The sequence below is a fragment of the Myotis brandtii genome, unplaced genomic scaffold (genome assembly GCF_000412655.1).
Source record: "Myotis brandtii unplaced genomic scaffold, ASM41265v1 scaffold297, whole genome shotgun sequence".
Classification (NCBI taxonomy): Eukaryota; Metazoa; Chordata; class Mammalia; order Chiroptera; family Vespertilionidae; genus Myotis; species Myotis brandtii.
In genome coordinates, this window is record NW_005361351.1 from 633,693 (window position 1) to 650,244 (window position 16,552).

Consider the following 16,552-nt stretch of genomic DNA (forward strand, 5'->3'; position numbering starts at 1 on the left):
CCCGCCAGTGCACAAATTTTTGTGCACTGGGCCTCTAGTTATTTATAAACTTATTAGTCTCTAAGATCAGGATTTCTAAAATTGTAATTCCTGATTTATTTGCTTTAACCAGCAGATTTCATCTACTACCTCTTCCTGAAGTCCTAAATCTTTTATCAAAAATTCAACTAAAAAAAGTTTTTTGGCTTTGAAAAAGACAATTAAAAGCCATCTGTATTTAATTTTTCTGTATAGGAATCCCAATCACAGAAGATTTATTACTAGAATAAAGGGAGTTGTACTCAAGTAATTTTTAAAGGGTTCCCAAGCAGAACCCTGGGTTGGTGAAAGTAACAAAAGGGAGCCCAGTAATTGTTTTCTGTTTTTGAAATTAATGTAGTTACTTAGTGGTATACAGACAACTAGACCTATGGAATTATATGAGTTTATTATGCCAACTCAAGAATAGCTTTTGCTGATTTGTAGTTTTATAGTAAATATGTGAGGACTCAATATAGAAGGTCCCCACTTAACAATGGTTTGACTTAACGATTTATCAAGTTGGTGCAAAAGTCATTAACTATACAACCTTTTTTTTTTCTCTTCAGCACAGTATTGAATAAATTGATATACTCAACACTGTTACAAAATAGACTGTGTTAGATGATTTTGTCCAATTATAGGCTAATGTAACTCTTTTGAGCACATTTAAGGTGTGCTAAGCTAAGCTATGATGTTTGGTAGGTTAGGTGTATTAAATGCATTTCGACTTCCGGTATTTATGATGGGCTTATCAGGATATAACCCCTCTGTAAGTTGAGGAGCATCTGTACTTAATGAAACCTTTCTTAGCCATTCAAAACCTTTTGCAATGCAATGTTTAGAGAGGCAGAAGACCTCAGAGCAGTTAACATGGTTTGCCAGGTTTCCACAGTTAGCTGGGACAATGCTGGGAAGAGAAATTTCATTTTCAAGTCCAGCAGTTTACTGCCACATAAATCCTTGATCTCCAAAAGGCTAAAAAGTTGCTGAATATTGGCATATTCTATGTATGACCGTTGCCTCCATATACATAGAACTTAAGCTTAGAAGCTACTGTCTATTACAAGTAATTTTAATTCACACCTCGAAATACGGGTGAGACTGAGTGTACACACCCGATGCCCACGTTTTACAAACCTTGGCAGTGAGATGGCATTACTTGTTTCCAGATATCTATGTCTGCATGATCTCCTCTGCACACAACGTGGCAGCACAAGGGAAGTACATTGCCATAGTCAGTACAACTGTGGAGACCAAGGAACCCGAGAAAGAAATCAGACCAGCTTTGGAGCTCTTGGAACCAATTGAACAGAAGTAAGTGACGTGATCATTTATATGAGCTAAAATCCTAGATTAATTTTGGATTTTGCTCCATGGTGGGGCAAACCCAATGAGAAGCAAGCAAGCAACCATCATCTCCACCAATCTCATCCTTTGGGTTTTGAATTTCAAGCAAAGCAGTGAATGGGTGTGGGGTCAGCTCACCTGCTCACTTAATTCTTTTTCTCCTTCAGATTCGTTAGCATCAGTGACCTGCTTGTACCAAAAGATTTGGGAACAGAAAGCCAGGTGAGTGTGGTGATCTGAAAAGGGTATTATCAGGTTTTATTGGGAGATTTCCTTAGTTTCAAGTCTTTCTAATTTTTATTTTCAGATCTTTATTTCCCGTACATATGATGCTACAACTCACTTTGAGACAACCTGTGATGATATTAAAGACATCTATAAGAGGATGACAGGATCAGAGTTTGACTTTGAGGAAATGAAGCGCAAGAAAAATGACATCTATGGGGAAGACTAACAGCAGTACATGTTATCTAATTAGGACAGACTTAAAATTGGCAAATAATGCATATTGTATGAAATCAGTATTGTAAGGCCTGCTTTTATAATCCAAACTGAGAGATTGCAGAGCACTGCACCAGTAAATATTCCTCCCCTTTCTAATATCATGTATTAACTTGTATTCATGGAGTGGCTGTTCAGAATTGGCAGGTGACCATATTCTGTACTGTTTAACCAATGCTGGCTTTTTTTTCTAGTGAAGGATAAGTTTTAAAAAAACATTGTGATACTGATACAAAGATCTTGATACAGTATTTGTATCTTTTAATCAGTGTAGCCTTTACAGTTATGTGCTTCTGCTGCTCAAGAGCTGGATCAGTACAATTTGCGTGCCATCTGTCCTTAATATTAAGGAGATTTGAAATCAAATATTCCATAATTTGGGAAAGCATATCGAAGTTTTCACTATAGATTTACATTTTGGTCCTGTCAAGTATTATGATAGTGTCTATGTGGCCTTACCACAGGTTTGGTTTATGTGGGCTTAAAATTCTGAACTCCAGACTTCAGTAGTGATTTTGGGGGAAACCTGTGTGTGTGTTTTAATCTAATTGATGAGAGCAAAGGAGATAGAAAACTATCATAAAGCAGGTAAATGTAGAAGCTTCTATCATATCCCAGGTGTGGCCTTTTCAACGGACCAAGCTGCAATGCAGTATTGATTTGACAGAGCCTCTCCTTCAATGATGTCTGCCTCAAAATGGCTCCAAATGATTTCTGTACTGCAAAATAAAGCCAGACTCTGGAAACCAAGTCCTTCTCGATTGGTCTGTTTGTGCCCTGATGTTTAAGAGCTATAAGTATTGTGCTGGCCATGATGCAGTTGTTTATTCCCTCAGTAGAGCTGAAACTGATGCTAGGAGAGATGCTGGAATGGAACTGTGCTCAGTTACTGACAGCATGTGAAGCTTCAAACTTGGACGGATAGAGAATCAAGTCTGGCTTCATTGTGAGTAAACCCTAAATTATACTCTTGACTCAGTATTACTGTGAAACTCTTGATATTCTTTTTTTTTTTTTTTGGTTAATCCACACCCAAGGATATTTTTCTGTTGATGTTTTAGAGAGAGTGGAAGGGAGGAGGGGAGAGAGAGGGAGAAACATTGATGGGAGAGAGATACATTGATTGGTTGCCTCCTGAATTTGTCCCAATCAAGACCAGGGATGGGGTCTGGTACGTACCCTTGACTGGAATCGAACCTGGGGCCATTTAGTCTGAGGGCCTACGCTCTAACCACTGAGCAACTGGCTAGGGCTTAGATATTCTTAGTAGTGGTTAACAAGTACTTTTTTTTTTTTTATTCAAATGCAAGTTACTGCCTTTGATAATTCTGCTTATAGGTAGCATTTGTAAGAGAACAAGTTAATTATCAGATGGATAGGTGCTTTAAAAGATTTTCATGTAATGTAAATTGTAGTTAGAAATTGTTTTTAACTGGGACCTCCTCTCTCTCTTAGCATTATACAGTAATAGCTACCAGACGAATGAAGACATCTTAACTGTATTCTTATAGGCTGAATTTGATTCTTACAGTTATGTCTAAAGGACATATTAGGACACATGACTAATCTGTTAAAGTAATTAGGATAATAATTTAGATTATTATTCAGATTATCTGATTTACTTTAGCTCAGTTTCTAAATCTCACACTACTTGTTTTGGCCAGATACTTCTTTGTTATGGGGGACTGTCCTGTGCATTGTATGATGTTTAACAGCATCTCTGACATCACTTCTAGATGCCAGGAGCACCTCCCTAGCCCGAGAACCAAAAATGTCTCCAGATGTTATAACATATCCTAGGGGACAAAACTGCCAAGTTGAGAACCACTACTTTATGTCAGGGGTGGGGAACCTTTTTTCTGCCAAGAGCCAAAAGGATATTTCTAACATTATTCTCAGACCATACAAAATTATCAACTTAAAAATTAGCCTGCTACATAGTCAAACATGCAAAATGTACAAAGTGGTTAGTATTAAATAGAAACCAAAGATATCAGGACTTTATGTCCCAGGCCAATGGGGTTCAAAAATGATGAAGGCACAATTTCTGTAAGAGCCTATAGTCCAGGTTAGACCCATTGTTCTGTGACTTGGTTAAGTGTTAAAATAAAGAAAGGGTGGTATGGGGACTGATGGCCTTGGGGTTGGATGTTGGAAGGCTTTTCAGTAAGGGGAGATGAACATTTGAGGTACAACTTGAAAGATGACTATGTTGGACAGACAGCACCTGACAGGTGGTAGTAGTAGGTGCTCAATAAATATTTCCTTTTCCTTAGTAATTTCAAATCAACTCAGTGTTATGATCCTCTTATTAGAATCTTATCCCTGAGGTAAAAAATGGGTTTCTAAGCAAAAGCTAGTGTCAAATAATTAAAACTTATAGTGAGATTGGCACTTTTGTTTGGGTAAGAAGTATACAAAGTAGATGAATGGCTTTTGAAAGAAGTTTCTGTATAGTTCTAACAGCCCCATAGAAGGGCAAGATGGAAAGTCCTATGAATGCCCTTTTTTTCTATGGCTTGCAGCTCAGTGCACATGACCTTGGGAGGGGAAAACACTGGGCGGGTCTGCTGGGACTAAACTGACAGATGAGGGCCAAAATGATATAAGTGATAGTATTCCTCTGGAACCCAGTCATTCTTGCTTAAGTGGCTTAAGTGATACAACTCTCCTGACAAACTCCAATTTTTGCTATGAAGTCCTTGCAGAAACAATTGACTTTTTAGTTGTCTTTATTAGAAAAATGAAACAAATTAGTTATAAAAACCTGTGTTCCAAATTGATGCTAAGTGTCTTACAAATGTTTTTTGCTTGGTTTTCATGTTTAAAGATTTTAATTATTTCTAACATCATAAATAAGTGATTATTCTCAGAGTTGATTTTGTAAGTGCACTATTTACAAAATAAGTGGAAGATGACAGTTTATAAATTTGACCATTTTGGAAAAAAGGTTAACTTTATGTAGTGTTTGAATAATAGCAAATGAAACACTTAAGAGATTATAGTCTTTACAAGGGTAATAAAAACCTTTAAAACAGACTAATATGCATTTCTTAAGTGTTGCTGACATTAACATGCAAAAATAAAGCTATTGGTTAAAATAGACTAATTTTTGCTACAACTGAGTTAACATGTTTATAAAATTATTTTTAACTAAATTCAATTAATAGCTTTAAATTACAATTAATTTAAAACAAAATATTTAACACTGCAACCCAAAGTGAATGTGTCATTGTAAATGAAGCCAGACATTTAAACAAAATGTGAAAAAATGAAAGGAATTTTCCCCTAAGTTGTAGAACATTGATTTGTTTCAATTATGAGAAGGGAAGACTTTTTAATGTGTCTTAAAGTTTTTTAAAGAAAAGGGAAAATACTAATTTGTTGTTGGCATCATTGATGTCTAGGCAAGTTACAGTTGAATAACCTGGGTAAATAAAATTGATAATTTCATCTTTAAAACAAAATAACCAACCATTTTATAAATAGTATGCTACCTAATGGGAAAATTTCTATGCATTGTAAAGGTTACATCATCTGTCTTGGTGATCAGGATGAACTGCAGGTGAAAATGCACATCACAGAGAAAATGGGTAATTGGGTTGGTTATTTCATTAGTGGATACTTTAGAATTTCATTCCTAAATAGAGTTATTTTTAATTTACAGCGTGATAACATATAAGGTAAAGAACAGAGTTTTTGAACAACTGTTTGCCTCATAGACACAAACGTCAGTATCTTCCCTTAATTCCAGCTGACATGGGAGAGTTGCAGAAGTGTTCTTACCAATAGCTACTCCTAAATGGAGCTGCTACTTTTTGTATATTTTCAATAAAGTTATTTACATCTGTAACAAGGATGCCACTATTTTCAAAGACTTCTCTGGAGACAGGCTTCTCTGTAAAAAGAAAAATATCCTTTTTTGGTAAAAAATGCATTAATGTACTTTCTAAAAAGTATCATTGACATATAATATTATATTAGTTCCAGGTGTATAACAGTTATTCAACATTTAAATGTACCTTTTTAAAAGTAGCAGAACCCCCTTTGTTTAAAAAAACTTGTGTGAAAGTTCCTAATGTGGGAGGAAAAAGGAGTCTGGTTCTAGTGAAAAAAAAAAAAAAAAAGTTTGAAGTTTTGGGAGCAGCCCCTTCCATGGGAGGTGGGAAGAGTGCTGGGAAACCACTGATAAATGACAAAAGAGTCATTCCTTAATTTTTAAATGTTTGGTGAAGATTCACATGAAACATTAAAAATTAGGGATTAAGTATAAAATTAAGTAAGGAGATGATGAAACTTAATAGAAAGAAACTGTTTGAGGACTATTAAATAGACAGTACCCCTCCTCACCCAGCCATTATCAGGCTAACAACTGATCTTGGCTCTATATCCACATTTATCTTATGGCATTCAATGACTCCTAGAGTTGACCCATTTGGGCATTAACTGATTGATGATATAAAACTGAGGCAGTACTAAGTCTGTATGACTTTACCTGTTAGGAAGACAGCAAACCTGGCATGGATATGCTGAATTTGCAGGTTTAGGAGACATTTTAAATGTTCTGCTTTTGTTGATGACCGAGAGTCACACTGGTGATAATGAAGCAATTCAATGATATTTGCACTCTGGTAGGATTTCAATATTAAGTTCTTCTTATGTGCAATTGAATCCACTCTGGAAAATACATAGAAATGTTAAATTCAGATTCAGTGTAAGTTTCTTTTTTACTGTATCTTAATTTTGTTTTATTCCTAAATCTTCTCTTGCCTTCACTATACTTACATTCCTAGTTTAACTACTTCCCATAAAACCAACTGAGATCCTTTGTCCCTGTTCTTTTCTACCATACACTCGCCTTCCTAGAAGTCATTGTCTTGATGTGCTCTTCAAAACATTACAGGCGCACTATCTTTGCAAATACAGATTAAAAGAAAAAATAGTGCCCTAACCGGTTTGGCTCAGTGGATAGAGCATCTTTCGGACTCAAAGGTCCCAGGTTCGATTCCGGTCAAGGGCATGTACCTTGGTTGCGGGCACATCCCCAGTGGGGAGTGTGCAGGAGGCAGCTGATCGATGTTTCTCTCTCATCGATGTTTCTAACTCTCTGTCCCTCTCCCTTCCTCTCTGTAAAAAAACCCAATAAAATATTAAAAAAAAAAGAAAAAATAGCATTCTGATTCCAAGCCAAAGGGACATCTACACATTTATCTACCATCACTTCCAAAAATGTCGCCAGGCAAGCTTCATAGGAACTTCTAGTGGACCTCTTAATGCATTCTTTATAGCAATGGTTCCAAATCTGTAAGTTTCTTTAAAACCCCTGCTCTATACTTCTGATTAAAACAATGTAGCAGCTAGATTTTCCTTAGTTTCTCACCTTCTTTTAAATCTTCTTTCTACCTTTTTTCTTACTTTTTTAGAGGAAAATGTTTAACTTTTAAACATCGCTACCTCTGCTCTTGATTCCATCTCTCCAGTCAGTCTTTTCTATCACATTCTCCTTCCTGTTTGCTGGAGAAAACCAAATCATACGTATCCCACCATAAAGCGACAAGTACTGTTCACATCACAATGGTGAATTTCCTTCCAGACTTATATGTCAATTTACAATTGGCATCATACTGTACCTAGTTTTAAGATACCAACTTTTCTGTTATATTCCTTATTGTTATAAACAGAAACTCTTTGTATGTTTCTATTTACTGTGTTAAGTTTTGTGTGACATTATTTTGCAAATATTAAAAAATCAGACCCTGGCTGGTATGGCTTAGTGTTAAGAGGGTTGGCTAAGCACAGAACGGTCTTGGGTTCCGTTCCCAGTCAAATACGTGGGTTGTTTGATCCCTGGCCCTGGTTGAGGCGTGTGCAGGAGGCAACCAATTGATGTGTCTCTCTCCTCACAACCCCCTCCCCTCCCTTCTAATCTCTCAAAAAATCAGTGGAATAATTAGGTAACAAAATTATCCTAGAGATGGAGTTGAGGCTGGTTTTGTAGTTATTGATAACCATCAATGGCTATAAACCCCTTTGTGATTTTTAAAAGCTAGGGTTTTCTTTTTGTTTTAGTTGTAGATATACTCCCCCAACATTGAAAGAATCTGATAGGTTTTCTGATGAGCTCTGTTTATGCCAGGTAAGTACAATTTGAAGAGCATGTTACTGTTTTGGCTAACTCTCAGTGAATGTATGGTCACAGCCTGGGATCCTGTTAACTCTTGTTTGTCCTCCTGTCCTAGTGCCTCCTAACTATGAGCCTTTTCTGAAATTCTAAGCCACCTTTCAGCATCTCATGCACTTCCATAATTTTGGCTGTTTCATCTGAGGTTTGTTTTCCTTTGGAGAAATCACTATGGTTAAACACTTTTTCTAACTGACTCCAAGTTTGACCTAAGTCAGGCCTGTCATTGTGTACTCTGTATGAAGTTAGGGCAAGATAATTGAAGTAAAACAGCTAACAGTGCCTGAAACAGTCATTTAACAAATGGCTTGTCAAGTCTGTTCTTTTCCAGTCTGTCTCTGAGCTCCAGGCCTTCCTTTCCCAGTCTCATTAGGACCTGGAGGCACATCTTTTTTTAAAAATATATTTTATTGATTTTTTACAGAGGAAGGGAAAGGGATAGAGAGTTAGAAACATCGATGAGAGAGAAACATCGATCAGCTGCCTCCTGCACACTCCCCACTGGGGATGTGCCTGCAACGAAGGTACATGCCCTTGACTGGAATCGAACCCGGGACCCTTGAGTCCGCAGGCCGATGCTCTATCCACTGAGCCAAACGGGTTAGAGCAGGAGGCACATCTTTGATATGGAGCTACTCTCAGACCCAAGTTCCTTTAGCCAAGGAATCAATAAATACTTTTCTTTAAAAAAATCTCAGCTGTAGAATGGCAGGGTGGCTCAGTTGGTTGGAGTGTCCCATACACCAAAGAGATTTTGGGTTTGATTCCAAGTCAGGAATAGCGATCTTAAAATATCTATAGTTAAGTTCAGACTCTGCTTACGGGAGGCCATCGATAGATTTTTCCCTCTCACATCGATATTTCTCTCTCCCCGAAGATTAAAAAAATCCTAGCCATATATTTAAGTCTACCAGACCTGAGGCGCTGAACCTAACTGCCCTATACCTGGGCTCCTGAGAATTAAAGAGAAAAAACCAACATGATATAGAAAAATGTTAGTTACATGCAAACAAGTGGTTAGAATAAGATGGAACTTGGAGACATTGTAGAAAATAGGTCTACCTTTCATCTACCTTTCATTTAGCGCCAGTATTCCACTTTTGTGTGGAAATTACCTAAAAATCGGTACAGCGGTCTGGTAGGGTTAAAGAGGTTTGCCAATTGGCAATCTATTGTTTAAAGGTAAAATTCAATTTTCCATCCTAGTTATAACTGAGGCAACTTAAAAAGCATTACTGTGGCAAGCCCGTAGTTCAGTTTACTTTTTGCAGTTCATGGCAGCAGAGTCTGAATAACTATAGATATTTTAGGATCCCTATGTCTGACTTCTGTTGGTCTAGAGAGAGCGCTACTCACAGTATATGCCTATAAACTTTTGAGTACAACACAAAACTTTCATTGAATAATATGCCCTGCTATAAAAACAAAATCCCCAAACCAGCCAACAGATCTAAATACTGTGTTTAGTGATGCAGGTGATTTCCATTGCAGTACAAACTTAACCTTGAATAATACCAGTCCAGAGCACATTGAATATTTCAGGGTGAATCACATGGTATTTCCATATCCCCCTGTCAAAGGGAAGAGAAGGACCCCCGCCCAAGCCCTCACTTGGCATCAGGCCTTACCTTACATCTTCCTTTAGCTTTTTATTTTCCCTGTAGTGAAGCAACCATTTCCATCTTCCATTTCCATTTAGTTTCTCCAGGGCTTTCACAATTTCCTTCAGTTGAACTACAGGATAGAATAAATTGTTTTAAGATTTTTGGTTTTCTACTCAAAGCCCAGAATTTATTACTTGTAAAAAAAAAAATACCTGTGTTTGAGTGTATACCATCATTGATTGCCACTTGTGTGGCTGTATAGGACCCCATATTGCATTTCAAAGATACAGCAATCTATGGCCCCTCGATTCAGCCCTACCTACTCATACTGCAGTAGGAGAGAGCTCTGCAGAGAAAGCACTGCAATTCCTAGCAATTAAAGCTTTGAATGTATAGAGATCACATAGGAGGTTTAGTTGCAACAGCAAAGTCCACGTTTCTAAATACAGAATCTACAAATATTTTTCACCTCCAATTTCCATGTACAATTCATGCTTGAGCTAGGCAGGTTTTGATCTTACATAAAAGTGTCTGTTCTGACAATCTCCTAGGTCAACTCAGGGTTAGGGTCATTGACTGCCCACGCAATGGATTAACTACATATAACTTAAGTAGATCCCCTACCCTGACAGATTCCCAATCTCCAGTTGACCCTTGAACTGCTCAGATAAAGTATAAGTAGATGCACATAGCTCAAACTCACGCTGTCCAGGGTCAACTATATGAGTGTTCAAGCAGATAATTAACACGACTTTCAGTAACCATTTTTTTAGATTTCCATATCAATAAGGTAGTAAGTGTGACAGCAACAGAAATGGAAGAGGACTGATTCTAAACAAAATCTGTAGCTGACTTCATTTGGCAAGTGAAGGAATCAAATTTAACAAAACCTCAAATGTGTATGACTATTTTAGCCACAATCCTGAGAGAAGGAACTTAGGAGCTGGTTTAGTGGTAAGGACAATCAGTAAAACAAGGGAGGCTAAGAGCATGCATATTGGGAATGAGAACTATATAAAAAACTGCTTAGCATAGCATACAGCAAAAATTAAGCCCTCAAGAGGTAGAGACTGACATTATTTTGAGTTGATATTTTTCATGAAATAGAACTTAAGAAACAGGAAAGGAAATTAAAAGGCTAACCTAATGTTAAAGTTTCTAATATTCTGTCATCTGACACCACAAAGCCTCCAGTCCGAAACAGCTCTTGGAAGGTGTAATTGAGAACATCTTCAGGGCTGTCTACTCCAGCGAAGATGACACTGGGAAAATGCTTCAGCTTCAGCAAAGAAGGAATCTATTAAACATAAAAGGATCCCACAATAAAGATAAATTTACTGGGTTTTGTCACTTTTCATCTGAGGGTTTCAAGATTCAGGACAGCTAAAAATACTTTAACCTTGATGACTGATAGATAATTCTACCACACATAAGGAATATTAACTCAGTTCATCATAAAACATGTAAATACAGTCTCTATAACTGCAAAGGTTGGAGATAGGGAAGAGTACACCTGAGGCTTTAGGGACCTGTAATCAGGCAGGTAACAAGCTAACACCATCATTCCCTGTCTTTGGCTTCACTTGGTGTAGGTGCTGTAGGGATCGGTTACTACCTCCTGATAGGCTATACCCATAAGTTAGATCTTCTTGGAAGAAGCAATTACTTTTATTCAACTAATAGGTAAATATAACAAAGAGTTAAGAAAAATTTTATAATTCCTATAAAAGAAAGATTTGTTACTATTAGATGAAAATTTATCAGTATCTTTTTATAGTTCTGTCTTGGTTAATTATTATGAATAAAAAAAGGCAGTGACAAGTCTGATAATTATAGAGTAACAAAGGCCTGAAATACATTTCTTTGTAAGAAAAAGGTTATTTTCAAACCTACTTGATGTAAATGTGATGAGATATCTTCATTTTTGATGATGACCATTAGCATATCATTCTCTCTGTGAAAAGCTTGACAGAAATGCTGAGGTTCAATTTCTGTATGGCCTCCTTTCCTCAGAATATTCTGAAAGATTTAGAAATAGCCATTACTAAAAAAAAAAAAAATGAATGCACAGAACTTTTATAATTTACCAAGAACATAAAAAAGCACATCCTATTTACTAAATTATATTCTAACAAGGCAACAATAAATGGCAGTTTGTCTTATACTAAGTGAGCTTTCACCTGTGAAAGAAATGACTCCTCAGTATCACTAACAGTTGGGTTTTATAAGTTTATTTCAAAGGCAAAAAAAAAAAAAAAAGCCTTGGCCAGTGTGGCTCAGTTTAGAGCATCATCCTGTGCACCGGAAGATCACGGGTTCAATTCCCAGTCAGGGCACATACCCAGGTTGCGGGTTCAATCCTTGGTCTGGGCACATATGGGAGGCAACTGATTGATGTGTATCACATCGATGTCTCTTTGCCCTTCCTCCCTCTCTAAAAATCAATTTATAAAAAAGGCAAAAAAAAACCCAAACACTATAGGGTTTTTTATGTCCATAAAGTATCAAAGGCTGATTTTTTTTTTTTTTAACCACCAGACTAATATATTGAGTCTCACCCTCTTTAAGGGGATTTACCTTGGGCATACTGTGATGCACTAAAAAATGTTTCTGGTTAAAATGTTTCTAGAACATACTCTTGAATATAATACCCATAACAGCTATGTATTACTTCGAGTATCATTAAATGGATATTGGTTTTGAGGTGAGAGAACAGTCTCTTGGATGTGGGGACTTGACCATGAAGATATATGTGCATGGTTGTTAGGCAATGCTGTTACACAGAATAGGGCTGTAATAGCCTGCTTGGGAGAGGGTAAGGTCATTTAATAAAAACATTAACTTTGTCCTTTGTGATTTTGACAGTTTGTTTGAAGGATTCTGGAGGTTTCCATTGCACACCTTGATGTTCCTAGTTATATAAGAAACACTGTATTTTGACTATTTCAGTTCATCACTCAAAATGTATGGGCCATGTATTTTCAAATAAATTCCTACAGGCAAGATTTCTTTTAACAGAGCCCACTAAAATGTCTAAATATAAATCTTTAGCCCTCACTTATTTTAATAATAAATTATTTGAATAAATACATTTTCTGTTCAACATTTTCACCAAACACTGGGGCATTCGTGTTGTGGGCTCTTGTCATGCATTCTGAATTTTGACAGATCTTCCTCATCTTACATATAAATGGGTCATGACATCCCATCATCAACCCAACGCTTCAGGATTCTTCAGGACTGAAGAATTATAAGGATAGCTTTGTGAGCTTTTAGAAACATTTTGCTTTGACAAGATTTTAATCCTGTTTATTTTGTGTGTCAACTTTCTCACTTGGAGATTAGTTTTATCTTTGCACACAATTTGTTATTTTCTGTTGTAAATAGTGGCCACATGATAAGATATTATGAAACGGCACATTCACTATTGAAACAGGCATGATGATATCTTGAAATATTCCTACCAGACCTATGATCTCTCCATATGAAAACCATATCATCTGTGCTCTGTAAAGGGTGTGAGAACTAAGATATTGCACTGTTGCTTTTGAGAAGGAAGCAAAAAGAATTTAAGTATTCTGTTCAAGGTGGCAAAACAGGGATATAGCGATGATGCTAACTCAATCTGACTTATTTTAGGATATGTTTCAGGAATAATTAGCCAAATAAAATTACAGTACACCCTTAATTTTTCAGACCTTGATTTAATGGACTTCAGATTTAAAAGACAAAATTTCTGGTCCATTTGTCATATGAGTGTCACATGTGAAAATTAACACCTTGTTAATTTTAAAATGCTTTTAACTAATAATTAAATTAACATTTTTTTGTTATTTCATTTTTAGCAAATAGGCCATATGTTGGGAAAAAAACACTAGTGATTTTGTTGACATAAATATTACATAGTTACAGCTATAGTCTAATATTTAAGTCCAAGTGTCACTGCTCGTAAACAATGCTGGGCAAACGATTAGCATGTGATCACACCACATCTTGCGAGGTAACTGGGTTTGTTGGCTCACTGTGTGACTTTCTGAAGTAGTTATATAACTCATGCTGGCCGGTGTTCCAATGTGTGCTAAGCCACACCCCAGCTGTGTGCATTTGTTTACCGGAGATGACTGGTGAATGCACACATTTAACCAGACCTATTCAGTATAAATTTAAAATTACAGTAACACATATAGAAAACTTTTCTGTGAAATTAAAGTTTTCATACATAGTTAAATTTAATTACACAAACATGTCTACATAAGTAAAAATGGGTTAACAAATTTGTCAATATTTTAACATACACATTCAGAAAACCTACTTTAATATATAACGGACTTTCTGCTTTAACAGACAGCCCCTTGCCTGAATTAGTCCATTATATTGAGGATTTTACTCTAACTTTAATTCAAGGTAAAAAGGAAATGAATTTTCAGGTTACTTTTGGAGGCCAAGCACCTTCTAAAGGACTGAAGGCTATTTACTACTTTTTCAATGATACTTCTTACCAAAATGGCGTGTAAACTGGAACAAAAACTATGGGGGTTTGGGTAGGTGGGTACAGGGACAAATCTGGCAACCATTTATGAAGTACCTTGGAGAAGAAAATAATCCTCAACAGGAAAATAAAATCTGTTACACAGAAAGATCAGACTCCATAAATTTGGAATAAACTAAATATTTTAAGATCATAATTAAATTACACAAAATAGGAGCCATCAGCTATCTTGAAGAAGAAAGTAACTAACAACGGATAGCTTCAAGTTAAAGCTTATCATCTATCATTTTTCCAGTTCATGCTATAGTCTAAATGCCTTAGCATGATTTCTATTAAGGCCCTTCCATCCTAAAATGGCCCTTTCTTGCATCTCTAGACTTGTTTCTTGACAGAACACACTATGCTCCAGGCATGATGACCAGCCTCTTCACTGGGCCTGTGTACTCTTACGGCCCTTTCAGAAACCCTCTCAAGGTTCCCTTATGCTTTTCTTCCTGCAGCACTGAACCAATGACTAAAACTGCCTGCTGTCCCTCTGGGCAGACTTCCAACCCCTGAAGGGAGTGTCTGTGTTACATCCACTGCATCCTCACACCTGCCTCTGGGAAGAGCAGGAAGCTGCTTTACATGTTTCATTAGCATCTACCTGATGTGCCCCTCTGTGATAACTGTCACACTCATCACATACAACATCTTCAGATGTCTAACGTTACTCAGTAACTCAACATTTACGGACTTACCAAGTGACAGATAATCTGAAATACAGGACTTCTCAGAAGTACTGACATAAGTGAACTATAAAACAAATCTAGCCAAACATTTAGAACCAGAACACTTACTAGTCTAGCCTTCCACACCTCACACAACAGGTCAACCTTGCTAACTTTAGTAAAATATCCCTGACTCCCTCAAAACAATTTCAAAGCACCTGCACCAATACACTTACCACACTTAATTTTACATTTACATTTAGTTTTGTTTCTTTTATCAGTGTTTTTCATTTCCCCTCATGTGTACATGTTAGGGCTCTAAAACAGACACTGAGAAGGACTGCTTTCATTTGAACTGCTCCTGCCACCAGTGTGGGGGGGGCCATGCTTTGGGCTGGTGCTCCAGGCAGGTGAAGATGGGGCTGGCATGACCAGGGCTAATTACACTTGGGGTAGTAGGTGAGCCAAACAGCAGGTACAATGAGGGCAATTGAGAACCCTTACAGCTTGAGAAGGAACTGCAAGTGTGACAAAGGTAGGATAGACCTGGTGGTACTGGACTGGAATTGGGGAGCAGTGTGCACCTATTTTTATTTTAAAAAGAAACATACAGGTGTTATTTGTACATTTAACAGATAGTTCTTGGCTGTTTGCTTGACGGATGTAGATGCAAAGGCATCTAGTAGCACTGAGTTCACCCACTGCCAAGTCTTGATTCTGTGGCAGGCAGTTAGACAGACATGAGCAGAGCAAGGATAATGGGCCAGATACACAAGGTCACCAGGGTGGAAGGTCCCGGGTGCCTAGCAATGGACATTTGTAGGGTCGGATCTCGTCCCCAGGGTGACCTTTCCTTCCCTAGCATTTTGTTGGTTTAGACCCCAATCCCATGACATTTCTTTCCTAGAGATAACATCTAGGCCTCAGTTGTGACTCAGGTCCAGGCCCAGGAAAGCAGCAAAACCAGACAAGCAACCCCACAGCTGACCTTAGGACCGGATGCATTGGAGAATGATCCCCTGCCCTGGCACCAACTAACTAATCAGTCGGGGGAGACCTAGACCCTGAAAGGACACACCTGGAAAGCTGATGAATATTCTACTGAGATCTTCCCTTAGGACCTCCCCTGAAATCTCCACCCTTAGGACTGAGGAACCAACATGCTCTCCCTCCCAGGAGCACACCTGCTATTTCCTTCCCCAGTCCCTTCTCTATCCTCCTCAGGCACGTCACCTTTACCTTCCTCACTTCTAAGCTCCAAGGGCCCTTCCTTTACCACTATAACTTGTTTTCTAAGCCCATTTCTTCTATGAAACTTCTGCCTCTCTGATTTTCCAAATGAATGTTCTCTTATAGTTTGAGTCTTGGCTCTGAATTCTTTCCTAGTTAGAACTCAAGTTCCAAGGTTGCTGAACCCAGATCTGGTCTGACCCCACTGGTCTAAAACCTGGTGCCATTCTTGCTGCCCACAACAATTCCAAATGCGATTCTTCACTAAAATGAATCACAGCTCCTTGGAGAAGTGGCTGACTTCAAGGCTGACTGAGGAAATACACAAGATAAGCCTGTAACATCACATTGTACCACAAAGGGAGAAGTTAGCCAAAGAATTATAGGGACTTGTCTAAAGGACACAGAAGCCAACTCTGAAAGGGACTCCCACTAGCTGGGTCTGGGACAATCTGAGCATTAACATATT

General features: G+C 37.6%; 2 protein-coding genes across 3 annotated transcripts in view; one reads left to right on the forward strand and one right to left on the reverse strand.

The window, feature by feature from the left end:
• The window catches only part of GDI2 (GDP dissociation inhibitor 2), a 44,271-nt gene extending 41,652 nt beyond the window's left edge, over positions 1–2,619 (forward strand). The window contains exons 9-11 of the mRNA XM_005869505.2: positions 1,191–1,335; positions 1,536–1,590; positions 1,676–2,619. Of these exons, the coding sequence (XP_005869567.1) occupies positions 1,191–1,335; positions 1,536–1,590; positions 1,676–1,822 (347 nt within the window). The 3' untranslated portion in view covers positions 1,823–2,619. The remainder of the gene's footprint in view (positions 1–1,190; positions 1,336–1,535; positions 1,591–1,675) is intronic.
• Positions 2,620–3,544: 925 nt separating this feature from the next.
• Positions 3,545–16,552, reverse strand: part of FAM208B (family with sequence similarity 208, member B) — a 99,823-nt gene continuing 86,815 nt past the window's right edge. For both annotated transcript variants that reach the window (XM_005869506.2, XM_014542293.1), the window contains exons 20-24: positions 11,548–11,673; positions 10,798–10,951; positions 9,679–9,784; positions 6,365–6,546; positions 3,545–5,767 (exon numbers count right to left, since the gene is read on the reverse strand). In XM_005869506.2, coding sequence (XP_005869568.1) covers positions 5,652–5,767; positions 6,365–6,546; positions 9,679–9,784; positions 10,798–10,951; positions 11,548–11,673 — 684 coding nt within the window. In that variant the 3' untranslated portion in view covers positions 3,545–5,651. The remainder of the gene's footprint in view (positions 5,768–6,364; positions 6,547–9,678; positions 9,785–10,797; positions 10,952–11,547; positions 11,674–16,552) is intronic.